General features: G+C 51.3%; 1 protein-coding gene across 1 annotated transcript; it reads left to right on the forward strand.

Annotated features, from left to right (window-relative positions):
• Positions 1-10,953: 10,953 nt before the first annotated feature.
• Positions 10,954-11,478, forward strand: VPREB1 (V-set pre-B cell surrogate light chain 1; the record flags this gene model as incomplete). Its single annotated transcript, XM_082852871.1, has 2 exons — positions 10,954-10,999; positions 11,084-11,478. The coding sequence occupies 2 exons, from the start codon at positions 10,954-10,956 to the stop codon at positions 11,476-11,478; spliced, it is 441 nt and encodes a 146-aa protein (XP_082708997.1).
• Positions 11,479-13,118: the final 1,640 nt, after the last annotated feature.

A 13,118-nucleotide genomic window follows, 5' to 3' on the forward strand; every position in this document is an offset into this window, starting at 1 on the left:
GCCCTGTCATCGGCATATTCCGAGGGCCTTGGTAACTGGTGCGTTTGCTGGGGCTTCCCGTGCAGCGTAACCATTTGGTTGGTTTTTCTGATGCTACGCAGAAAGTGCGTCTATGCCAGCCTGCCACCTTCCCTGAGCCCCTTCCCCTTCCGCTGCCACCTGTCCCAACAATCCTAGAGTTTCCACCTCACTTAGCACTGGCTGTTGCTCTTTGCACACTCCCAGAAGCCATCCTTGTAGCAAGTTCATTTATACTTGTTTAGGTCCCTGACAGGATGCTAAACGTTCTACCTCTGAAGGATGCCCACGAATCAGCAAATCCACCCCCCAATCTCAATGTCTGGGCCCCTTCACGGAGCACCCTCATACCGCAGCCCCCCACATCCCCCGACGGGCACCCCCTGGCCAGGCCCGGCAGCACCTTCGGGGCGCGGTGCCTCCCCCCCCCCCCCCAGCCTGAGCACAGCCACCGCGCGCTGCCAGCGCTGCCGGGATGAGCCACTCAGAGGCCTGGAGGGCAACTGCGGGAGCGCGAGGAAGGCGAGCAGCCTCGGCAGGTCGTTCAAGGAAGGGCGTCCAGCTCTGAGTGGGGCCTCAGAGCCCAACGGAGAACGCGGATTTCAGATTATTTGGGGCCCGGGCGGGGGGAGTCCACCGCCTTCGGACCTACTGCTCGGGGGTCCGGCCCCGGCCCGCGCTCCCCGGCTGCCCCGGAGAGCCTGCCTGCGTCTCCTCGAGCCTTCGCTTCAGCCCAGCAGACGGCGTCCCCAGGACCGTCCGCGGCCTGAGGGCCTAACGACGGCCCGTGCCTGAGCTCAACGAGGTCTCGCCCCCCGGAGTCCTCACTCCCCCACGCCCTTTCCTTTCAGAACCTCTCTGGGCCCCAGTCAGGGCCGACCGGGAGCACGGGAAGCCGGGGCCACGCTCTGAGGCCTCGGCCGCGCCAGCCCTTAGGCCTGAACGTCCCCAAACCCCGCGGGGCAGCTGAGGGAAGAAACCTCGGGGAAGGAGGAGAGGCCCTGACCTGAGCAGCCCAAGGCCTCCCGAGGCCCGCGCGACTGCACGACTCCCCGTGCTTCGCGTACCAGGCCGGGCGCGAAGAGCTCAGCGATTGACGTGGATGAGAGAAGCCTCTCGCCTCCCACGCGGCAGATGGGCGGGGCCTGCTGCTCTCAGGGGAGATCACGTGGGCGGCAGGGCGGGGCGCGCCTCGCCACGGGAACGTGGGCGGGTGTTTTCCCTTTATCCACTCTCCACCCGAGGTGGCCTTCGCAGCGCAGGCACGAAGGTGGCTGTGGGCCTTGGGTTCCAGGGTTCCAAGGCCTGGGCCTGAGGCAGGACTGCAGTCAAGGATCAGGGAACCAATTGACATGAAAACCCCTCCCCTATCCTGAGCAAGGGTGGAAAGGCAGTGGGGTACCGCCACCCCATTCACACATCTGTGAGGTCTCAGGAATGTTCCTCCCTCCTCTCAGGGTCTAGGATCAGGCTACTCATCGGATCTGGGTCTCAGGACCAGGGCCCCCACTCCTGCACTGGCAGCTGTGGCAGGGACCCCTCTCTCTTGTGCCTCTATTTCATTCTTTTTTATGACTGAGTAATATTTGTGTGTGTGTGTGTATCACATCTTATTTATCCCTTCATCTGTCGATGAACATTTAGGTTGCTTCCATGTCTTGGATATTGTAAGTACTGCTACTATGAACATTGGGTTGCATGTAGCTCTTGAAATTAGAGTTTTTATCTTCTGCAGATATGTGCCCAGGCAACTCTGGGTTTCATTTTGGTTTCTTGCTGGCCTCAGAGATCCTGAATCACTCTGTTTCAGAGTTAACATCCCTTTTCCCACTGAGCTCAACAGAGCGCCAACTGTAGCATGTCAGGCCACAGAAATAGTAAATGTTTAGACTTTAAGGTGCAAGAAACATCTTGGGTGAAGATACAGAGGGACCTTTTCTGAGTACCATCCTCCTACTCTCTGCAGAAGAGATGAAACTTCCATGGACTGCAGGAAGCAGCCTGTGGTGACCTCCGAATTTGTAGCATGAGGCTAACTGCACCCTCCTCTGACCATGGCTCTTGCCCAGAACTCCAATCCCGTCCCCTACACTGAAGAAAATCCAGTGTCAGAAGTCTTTAGGTGTATATATGTGGAACCAAGAAAAATGGTGCAGATGAAGGGGTTTGCAGGGCAGAAATAGAGACACAGATGTAGAGAACAAATGTATGGACACCAAGGGGGGAAAGTGGTGGGGTGGTGGTGGTGGTGTGATGAGTTGGGAGATATGGATTGACATATATACGCTAATACGTATAAAATGGGTAACTAATAAGAACCTGCTGTATAAAAAAATAAATAAAATAGAATTCAAAAAAAAAGTCTTCAGGTGTAACATGTGTTGTGCTGACATCTTCAGAGGGGACAGAGAAGGTTTACTGTACAGAGAAGTGCACAAACCACAAGCATACAGCTTGATGAGTTTTCACAAGGCAGACACTCTTGAGTGACTAACACCCAGATAAAGAAATAGAACACAAAACAATGTTCCACTTCTTGGACAACAGAAAGAACCCCACAGGTGATTCTAACGAGCAGCAAGATTTCCAGAACTATTGCAAAGAGCAGGGGTTCCAAACTTGGCAGCATATTGGAACCACCTGGAATCTTTAAAAAAGCACTGATTCCTGGCTCTGACGCCCTGCCCCCGATGTTATGGTTTCATAGGTATGGGTGAGACCCAGGCATCCAGGTGATTCTAATGTGCAACCAAGTTTGGAAACCAATACAGTCAGGAATTAATAAGCAAAATGTGCCATGCAGGTGATGGAGTAATATGCAGCTGTAAACACAGAGATCTCCACACATGTTATAAAGCAAAAGAAAGTGAGGAATCGTTTGGGCACTGCAGAACAATTAGACTGACGCATGTTAAAAAAAAATACTCATAAAACCACTATCATTTTCTTAAGATATGTATGTGAGAGAGGGAAGATGGCATTTGACAGCTGGGAGCCTGCTGGTCCGAGCAGCCAGGTCTTGGGTTGCCGGGAGCTGGCCTGGTGCCTACAGCTCCTCTGAACATGCATAATTTCACAGAAAGCCAGCCTCAGACAAGGCCAGTCTGGGACCCTGCTGGATCAAGACAAAATAAGACCACTCCACAGTCATATATGAACACAGGAAAACGTGAGCATTCTTCAAACCACAAAATGACCAAACATCCCCCCATGCTGGCTCTGTGAGTGAGTGCTACTTTTCTCCCAGCTACAGCTTCGGCCCCCCTCTGGGCTTCCTCCTCTGGGCTCCCTCCTCTGGGGTTAGAATGAGGACAGTACCCAGTGATAGGATCACCCGGCTGCCTGACAGCATCCAACCACCAGCAAAGCCTCGCTTCCTTGTACCTTCCCCGAAATTCCCTAACACAAGTCCAAATCCCCTAATAATTCTTTCCTAACACCCTCCTACAGAGACACCCCACGGCTCCCACAGTGCAGTGAATCCAGAAACCCAGCTTCGCTTGCCTGCAGGTGTGTCCTGGATGTCTTTGTCTGGAGAACACTGACAAATGCACAGGATTACAAACAAATCCAGTTGTCCTGAAGCACACTTATCACGATGGTAGAATTAACAAATCTGTGATAATGTAGCAGCAGGTGTGATCTAATAGCTACCAGAATTTGGATGCAGTGATAAGTGTAAACTGTATTTGGAGGTTGGTGATCTGAAAAGAGCTGCTATTTCTGTTGGTGACAAACAGGTATGGCCAGTACTGTGGAGGTTTTTTGCCTGTATGCACAAATGAAGGAAATGATGAATTGTAGAGGTCAGCTGTAATAACGATATATATTTTATCACCCCCAAGTTCATCCCTGTGCTGGGGCTCGCGCATCTGCAGCCGGCAGGGGGCGCCGTGGAGCTGTCCGAAAGGGACAGCTGGTGGCGACCTCCCAACGGGGAACCCCCAAGGGGACTCTAAGGTAGTTGCGCCAACAGGGCCTTCACCCGGGTGTGACTGACTGCAGCCGTGCTCTGCCAGGACCCGCGGGGTCCCGATGGGACCAGGCGCCCCTCCGCCCCAGAGAGGCGGCTGCAGGAGGCCAGCACTCCCCAACCCCATGCAGTCAATGCCCAAAGCAGGGCCCTGGGCCGGCAGGGGCCAATCAGGAAGCAGCATCCTCCTGCATCTCTGCCCCCACGAAGGTGTCAGCAGGTATTAGAGGGACCCGGGAACCCAGCCTCCGCTGTGGTCTCAGGACTGGAGCTCTGTGGGCCCCTCCACCATGGCCTGGACCACTCTGCTCCCCCTCACCCTCCTCACCCTTTTCCCAGGTGACCGGCTGATGCGGTCTCAGGACACAGCCAGGCAGGGCGCGTGGGCTCCTCTCCTGCCTTCCTCCTGGGTTCAGTGCCGGCTCTCAGCTCAGGGTGACTGCTTTCTGTCTCTCTCCTTCCATGGTCCTGGTCGCAGTCAGTGCTGACCCAGCCGGCCTCGGTTTCGGGGACTCTGCGACAGACAGTCATCATCCAGTGCTCTGGGGGCAACAACAACCTTGGCAGGAGCTATGCCAGGTGGCTCCAGCGGGTGCTGGGCGGGGACCCCACGCTGGTGGTCTTTGCAGATAGCAGTTGGCCCGCAGGGGGTCCCTCCCCGCTTCTAAGTCTCTAGGTCCAATAGCGTGGCCTCCTTGACCATCTCCAGTCTCCAGCCCGAGGACGAAGCTACTTATTACTGTGGCACACGTGACCACAGCCTCAGCGCACCACCAGAGCTCCAGGGCCACGGGCAAGTGGGGCAGAAACCTGCTCCCCACTCGCTCTGTACAACCAAGTGATCCTGTTATCTCCCGCTCCTCTGGCCCCTGGGGCATTGCACCCTGTAACTGTGCCCTGGGCTTCCCAGGATAGGGGGGCCAACAATATGGATCCTTCCCCAGGCTGTGGAGCCCCAGGGGTCCAACCACATCAGTGTGCAGAGCAGAATTTCTGCCCCAGACTCACCTGAATGCTCTAAGTGTCATCTGAGTTTGTAAATCCTATGTTATAAAGGAGTTAGAGAAATCCCCCAGTCTCTACCAATCTCCCTCACCCATCCCTCAGCTTCCAGGACCCGATGCTTGGCAAATATCTGGATGAATGGGGGTGGGGGTGGGGGTCGAGCCAGGGCCTCAGGATGGCCACAGTCTCCTTCAGTCTCCAGCCTCTGAGATTTGGTCCTCAGCTCAGAATTCTGCTCCCTCAATTGTCAGTAGACAGAAAGAGTTGATCTGACTCTTAGTAATGACTTCAGAGAGAGGGAGATTCCAAGGGAATCCCCGTTGGTAACTAAACACTGGGAAAATGGCATCTTGGGCACAGGAATTTGGCCAACTCAATTCCTTACGGAAAACAGAACGTTAAGTAAACTTGGGGTATCCCACCTTCAGCTGGTCAGGCATCACACAAGCTTGGAGTTCTGGTGTGTCTGGACCTCCATCCCTCCCAAGGGAGTGAGAGAATCTCTCCCTTCCAGAGCTCTGTTAAATGCCCTAATTAGATTAATCTGATTAAGTAAATTGTTAAAAAGAAGAGAAAGTTTCAGCACTTTCATATTCTTTGCACAGAGCTAAGCTTGATTGGATTTGGGGGCTTAGTTCAAATGTTTGAGGGATTGATTATTTCATTCATTCAAGAAGAAAAGTAATTGTTTTAAAAAAGATAAACACTCAAAAGTGTTTCTTCTTGGTACCATCAAAATATCGGAATGACCATGTTAAAAAGCAAATAAGGTCACCCTGTGCTGAGAGTCACACACCCAAATGCCCACACAGGTTAGGGGAAGCTGTAAATGACCAAATATGGCTCAATGCAGAAACAAAACACCAAAAAAGTCCCAAAACTAAACTAACCACCAGAAACTTACTGAAATTTGTTTATTCATCTACAGTGTGGACATACAACAAACAAAAATATCTCTGATGATGCTTGTTTAAAAGGCAAAGTGGAAAAATCTTAAAAAGGAAGCACTGACCTATTTTTACTTTGATAATTCATTGTTCACTGATTTGAAATGAGAAACTACCTCATTTTACTTATTTTATGATGGAAAATGACTGCTTACAAATGTCGATCCATTTATTGTAAAATCCTTCCCCTGCTCTTTCCTCTCGACCTGGTCTTTGCACGGTAGTTGGTACTTTTTCCAAAAAAAAAGTGAAACAAAGCATGCCCCCACCATGATTTTACACTAAGAGAACATTCCTCCCGTCCCTTCCCTGCCCCCACATGTCAGACGGGAGGGGGGACCCCTCTGCCCTTCTAACCCCACTTCCTCCACCCTGAGACTCTTGGGGCTCAGCTGTGGGTCACTTCTACTCTTAGGAAGATGTTTGATGATGTTTGGTTGATAGTATAGCCCTGTGTGATTTCAGCAGGGGCAGAAGGTAGATTTTTAGTGGTTCTAGTTAGAGACAGGGCAGCTGTCATGAGTCTGGTCCCCTCTCAATGGACTGGGGCCTCAATGTGGGTGACATGCATTCAGTGGGGCTCAGGAACACAATTGGCTGTGTTAGAATTTCCAGCTGGTCACCCAGAGCGAGAGGCTGAAGAGCATGAGCTGCTCATGGGTGCCACTTGCTGCCCACACCCTGTGTGCCCACCAGCTGCTGTGCGGGCCGTCACCCCCATGAGAGAAGCACCATTCATTCATTCATTCATTCACGTTGTTACACAATAGTGACTCTATAGGGGAACTGTATTACCTAAGGGTTGTACATTCAGTGATGAATACAGAGAAACGGTCCTTGTCCTCGCACAGATTGTGGTCCTCGCACAGATGCACACGGATAAACCTGGATAAACGCTTTGACAAAAATGAAAGTAGTGTATACTTTCATGTCAAAAATGAAAGTAGTAGAGCAAGATGGGGTGAGCCTGCTTACCTGGGGCAGTCAGGTAAGACTACAGAGGAGGTGACATTGAAATTAGCACCAAAGGAAGGAGGCTAGTTCTGAGAGGACCAGGAGATTGGACGTAGAGCAGCTTGAGGCCACGCAGGGGTTCATGGGAGCCAGAGGCATGTTTGCTCCATTCTGTGTTTGTGAGACAAGAGCCCCAGTGCGCACCCAGCTGCTCAGGGCCAACCAGTTCGCACGGGTCACTTCAGCCATAGTCACAGACCTGTGCAGAGCCAAGGGGAGGAAACATAGACTCCAGCTTCTGGTGAGAGGACAAGCCCGTATGACAAGGGGCCTTGTGGGGCCATCTTGGAACGGTCTCTGGATTCGTTTGCTAGGGCTGCAGCAACAAGTTGTCACAGACGGGGTGGCTTAAACAACAGAAATTTATTGCCTCAAAGCTCTGGAGGCTGGAAGTCCAGGATCAAGGTGTGGGCAGGGTTGGTTCCTTCTGAGAGCTGTGAGGGACGGATCTATTCAAGGGATCTCTGTCTTCTCTCTCTGTCACTTCAGACGGTCTCCCTCTCTGAGTGTCTGTCTCTGCCCACATTTCCCCTTCTTTTTATTTATTTATGTTTTTGGCCGAGCCGTATGACTTGTGGGATCTCAGTTGCCCGACCAGGGATCAAACCCAGGCCCTTGGCCTTCCCTGATTGCACAGTGGTTAAGAATCCGCCTGCCAATGCAGGGGACACAGGTTCGAGCCCTGGTCCAGAAAGATCCCATGTGCCTCGGAGCAACTAGGCCCGTGTGCCACAACTACTGAGCCCACGTGCCACAGCTACTGAAGCCCGCATGACTAGACCCTGTGCTCCACAACAAGAGAAGACACCACAATGAGTAGCCCACGCACCGCAACTAAGAGTGGCCCCTGCTCGCCACAACTAGAGAGAGCCCAGGCACAGTGGCGAGGACCCAACGCAGCCAAAAATAAATAAGTGAAATAAAAACCAAAACCAAACCAAACAAAACAAAAAAACCCCCATACCCTAAGCAGTGAAAGAGTGGAGTCCCAACCACTGGACTGCCGGGGAAGTCATAAATTTCCCCTTCTTGTAAGGACTCCAGTCTTTTTGCATTAGGGCCCACCCTAACGACTTCACTTTAACTTAATTACCTCAGTGAAGATCCTATCTCACAGGAAGGTCACACTCTGGGGTACTGGGGGGAGGGTTAGAACTTCTACATGAATTTTGGGGGAACACAATTCAACCCTTAACACCCTCCAATGGCTGTGTCCTGTTTCCTGCAAGATGCTGACTGATCCGCTGGCTGATGAGAAGTAAGATGCAGTCTCACCTCTTCCTTGAGCCCAGCTAACATTTCCTTTCAATCCTTATCTCTGGGGAACACTAGAAATCAACTCCTTTTCCCTCAATGGTTAGGATTCTGGGGGACGTGGAGCATCTGTCAGCAGTCTGCCAAGATGGCGGCCGGAGAAGGACAGGATGACGGGGGACATCGCGGGCCCAGGCTCGGGGACTGCAGTACAGTGCCACTTTCAGGGCCGTTGCCTCTCCAACAGGTCCACCAGCCTGACTCTCCAAGAGAGTATAGGCCCTGTGAGGACAAGGATCTTGCCCTCACATCTGCCGTGGCATCTGCAGTGCCTGGCAGAGCAGGAGCAGGGTGGTTATGTGTTGAACAGATGGGGAAACAATGATTTCCCCCAGGATTTTGGGCTCACGCCCCTTTATGCGGAGAAAACTTTGTTTCCCTCAGTGGCTTGGTTTCTGTTTGTGCGCTTCCTCTGTTTCCGGGTCCGTATGGATGCCTCCTAAGTGCCTCTGGAGAAATATAGGAGTGGAGTTATAGGAAAGAATGTTGGGCCTGTGTTAGCCTGTTGGGGCTTCCGTAACGAAGTCGCACCGACTGGGGGGCTTAACACAACAGAAATTCATTTCTCACAGTCTGGAGGCGAGAGGTCCAAGATCAAGGTGTCTTTAGGGTGGGTTTCTGGTGAGCCCACTCTTCCTGGCTTGTAGATGACTGCTTTCTTGCTGTGTCCTCACATACATGGCCTTTTCATGTATGTGCAGAGATAGATAGATAGATAGATATGGGAAGTCCCTGGTGGTCTAGTGGTTAGGACTCCACGTTCCCAATGAAGGGGGCCCTGGTTTGATCCCTGATCAGGGAACTAGATCCCACATGCAGCAACTAAGACCGGGGCAGCCAAATAAATATTTTAAAAAATAAAGTAAAATTAAAAAATAAAAATTAGATAAGAGATACAGATAGATTAATAGATGATAGATGGATAGTTAGGTAGCTAGATAATAGGTAAACAGACAGACAGACAGACAAAGTGAGCTCTGGTGTCTCTTTCTCTTCTTATAAGGACACCAGTCATATAGGATTAGGGCCCAACCCTTATGACTTCATTTAATCTTAATTACTCCCTTAAAGGCTCTACCTTCAAATAGAGTCACATTGGGGGTTAGGGCTTCAACATATGGATTTGGGGGAACACAATCCAGTCCATAACTGAGCCAAAGTGCCTGCTTAGTGAGCTGGAGAATGGGGAGCAGACAGTGCTGAGTGCCCTTTGCAATGCAATTCTGACATCAGCTACATGGAGTTAGGTAAACTGTCACAAGTTAAGGGCACAGCCCCCTCCCCCCCAAAAATAACACTGCTCATTTCAGATTGCAAGCTCAGATAGTCCCAGGCCACCTGTATTTCTGACCAATTGGCCAAAGATTTGGGGGGTCCCCAAGCCCCCTCAGGCTGCATGACTTAGCAGAAATACAGAACTCAAGAAAGTTCCATCCTTACGATTCCAGTTTTGTTGCAAAGGCTACAAACCAGAAGCAGTCAAATGAAGAGATGCATGAGGGGCAACGGGGTCCCAGATGCGGGGCTGCTGTGTCCTCAGCATGCATTGCCCTCCTGCACGCCCACAGTGCACCAGCCTGGGAGGTTCCTCAGAACCTCTGTGTCCACAGTTTCCACTGGGGTTTCATTACTCAGGACAATTGCTGGGACCACTGGCTCTGTGCTTGGACTCAGCCTCGGGCCCCCCTCCCCGCCCTGGGGATTGTGCTGGTATCTCATGGCCTAAAGCCCTAAGCTTTGAATCACACGGTGGGGCTTTCTTCATGGCCAGCCCCCATCCTGAATCACCCATTAGCATAAACTCAGGGTCCCCCATGAATAACTAAGACACTCCTATCACTCGGGAAATTCCAAGGATTTAGAGAGACTCCCTTCCAAGTGCCAGGGACAAAGAGCAGCCAGTTCTTTTCTGTACAACCCCTCGTTCCCCACACAGTGTCTTATTTATGGACCTGAGGATGCAGGTGCAGGTCTGGCCAAGGAGTGGGCCCCCAGGACCACTGAGCTCACTTACGCCTCCTCCCCCGATCCCTGGGGAGATCATCATGAGGAGGAGGGGGCAGAGGGCCAGGGCAGGGCTGAAGTGGGTAAGGGTACTCTACCTCCATTTCCACCTGCCCTGGGCCCCCCCGCCAAGATGCTCCCTTCTAGGAAGCTGTTAGTCACTCCAGCTTTACTCCAGGAGGAAAGGGGCTGGGTTTGGGTGGAGGGCGTGCTAGGGACATGGGAGTGGACAGAGTGGCCCCCTCACCCCCAGGGCCCCTTACACTTTCTGCAGCACTAAGCAGGTATTTTCCACCCTGAGTACCTCTCCTCTCTTCCCGGTTCACCAGGCACATAAATGTGCACAAGAATCTTATTCTGTGGGGCTCATCTTCTTCAGGGGGATGTTGAAGTTACCCCCTCAGGGACTCAAGCCTGGCCTCCTGGGCACTGGTCCGCGAGCTCCAAGCAGGTGCTTCCTCCCTAAACGCTTCCATGGGGCCAAGGCAGGAGCTGCAAAGGCCACCACGGGGCCGTCCCCCTAACCAACAATGCAAACCCAAGAAGTCTGGGACGGCCACTGGGAACTGGGCGTGCAACGGCCCCACCCCTGGGAGGGCGGAGGAGGGTGCTGTAGCAGCCCTGCGAGGGCCCGGAGCCCCAGTGCACACTGGAGACAGAGCTCTGCTCGGCTGCACCATGTCCTGGACCCCTGTCCTGCTGGCGCTCCTGGCCCACTGCACAGGTGAGAACCCCCAGAGCTCAAGGCCCCTGGCCCCTTCCCTTGCCCTGCTTTGCCCTGGATGCCCACATGCTTCTGTGTCCCCAGCTTGTGGCCCTCAGCCGGTGCTGAATCAGCCGCCATCTGTGTCCTCGTCCCTTGGAACCACGATCCGCCTGGCCTGCACGCTGAGCAGTGACCATGATGTCGGTGTTCACAGCATCTACTGGTACCAGCAGAGGGCCGGCCACCCCCCAAGGTTCCTGCTGAGATATTTCTCCCACTCGGACAAGAACCAGGGCCCCAAGGTCCCCCCTCGCTTCTCTGGCTCCAAAGACCTGGCTAAGAACACAGGGTATCTGAGCATCTCTGATCTTCAGCCGGAGGATGAGGCTGTGTATTTCTGCGCCGTGGGGGCCGGGGACATGGAGCAGGGGCCGGAGATGCAGAGAGAGAGGAGGGAGGAAAGGGAGCCTGCTGCTCCAGCCTCCCAGGCACCATAGGACACGCTTACCTTGAACCAAAGGCAGAAGGGCACGCCTCCCCGAGGAGAGGTGGGGTCTTGGTGAGGAGGGTGGGGTCTTGGGCTGCCCCAGGTGAGGAGAAGCTCCTGGAAACCCCTTTGGAGGCTGGATTTGGGAATTAAATCTGCTTGTGTCTTGGGAATTTGTTTTGCTGGTGGTCTGAATTTGTTCCAGGGAGGCCCCACAAAAATTTTGTGATACACGCCCAATGACCAAATCCATTCATTCACGACGGGCTGTAAAACGAGGATATTTTCATTCTAGCAAAACTATGAAGAAAACGTCCCCTCCTCAATGATTTAGGCACCCAAGGGACTGTTCACATAGTAAAGGCAGGATAAATGTTTGGTCTTTTTTCCCTTTATTTACCAGTCATAGAAATCACAAGTCAGTGTGCCAGCATCTTCCAGGTTCGTGGGCACAAGATATTTGAGGTGTTTAAATCCATTGCAATTATGGTAAGTTGTTCTGTCTTTGGGCAGCACAAGCCCATTCAAATTGATGTCTAACCAGGAACATGACAATGTGTCAAAAACAGTCCATTTACATTTGTCTTTAAAAAATTTGTGCCAAGGTACCTTCACTCCAGCTAATTCTCTAAAGGATGATGATTTTTTTTTTTTGGCGTGTGGATCTTTATTATTGTTGTTGTTTTCTTTTAAAAAATTTTTCCCATTCATTTTTTATTAATTTAATTTTTATTTTATATTGGAGTATAATTGATTCACAGTGTTGTGTCAGCTTCAGGTGTACAGCCAAATGATTCAGTTATACATATACATATATCCATTCTTTTTCAGATTCTTTTCCCATTTAGGTTATTGCAGAATACTGAGTAGATTTCCCTGTGCTATACAGTAGGTCCACATGGATCATCTATTCTACAAACAGCAGTGTGTATACGTCAATACCAAACTCTCAATTTATCACTCCCCCCAACGTTTCTCCCTTGATAAACGTTAAGTCTGCTCTCGATGTTTCTGCTCCTGAGTCTGTTTCTGTTTTGTATACAAGCCCACCTGTGTTGGTTTTTTTTAGATTCCACATGTAAGTGATACCATATGATATTTATCTTTCTCTGTCTGACTTCACTTAGTATGATATTCTCTAGGTCCATCCATGTTGCTGTAAATGGCATTATTTCATTCCTTTTTATGGCTGAGTAATATTCTCTTGTGTGTATATGTATATATATACACACACACATCACATCTTCCTTAAAAGGACAATTATTATTACACCCTAAATGGAGAAAGAGCACAAGAATGTGAAAATTTTGAAATCCTCCATGTGATACTGGTAGTTACTAAGCCAGGATCCCAAATAGTTTACTCACCCAAAAGAAGAAAAATTAAGGATAAGTTCAGGATAACAGTACCCACCTTACACCACTCTCTCAAAATTAAAGAAATAAAAATAAAAAATAAATAAAGTTAAAGCTCTGTTTCATGCCCTCAAGGCATAATGGTGCCGGAGGCCGGGAGTTGGGAGCAGGGTTCTCCTCCGCAGGACTATTTGGACTGCAGCTGAGGGAGGTGGTGCTGGGAGGGTGGTCGTCCTCACAGGCCGACCACGACCGCTCCTTTCCCTCCCTCCACTTCCAGTGACTGCCGTCCACC

This window comes from Leucopleurus acutus (assembly GCF_964270905.1).
Source record: "Leucopleurus acutus genome assembly, chromosome: 13".
NCBI classification, from domain to species: Eukaryota; Metazoa; Chordata; class Mammalia; order Artiodactyla; family Delphinidae; genus Leucopleurus; species Leucopleurus acutus.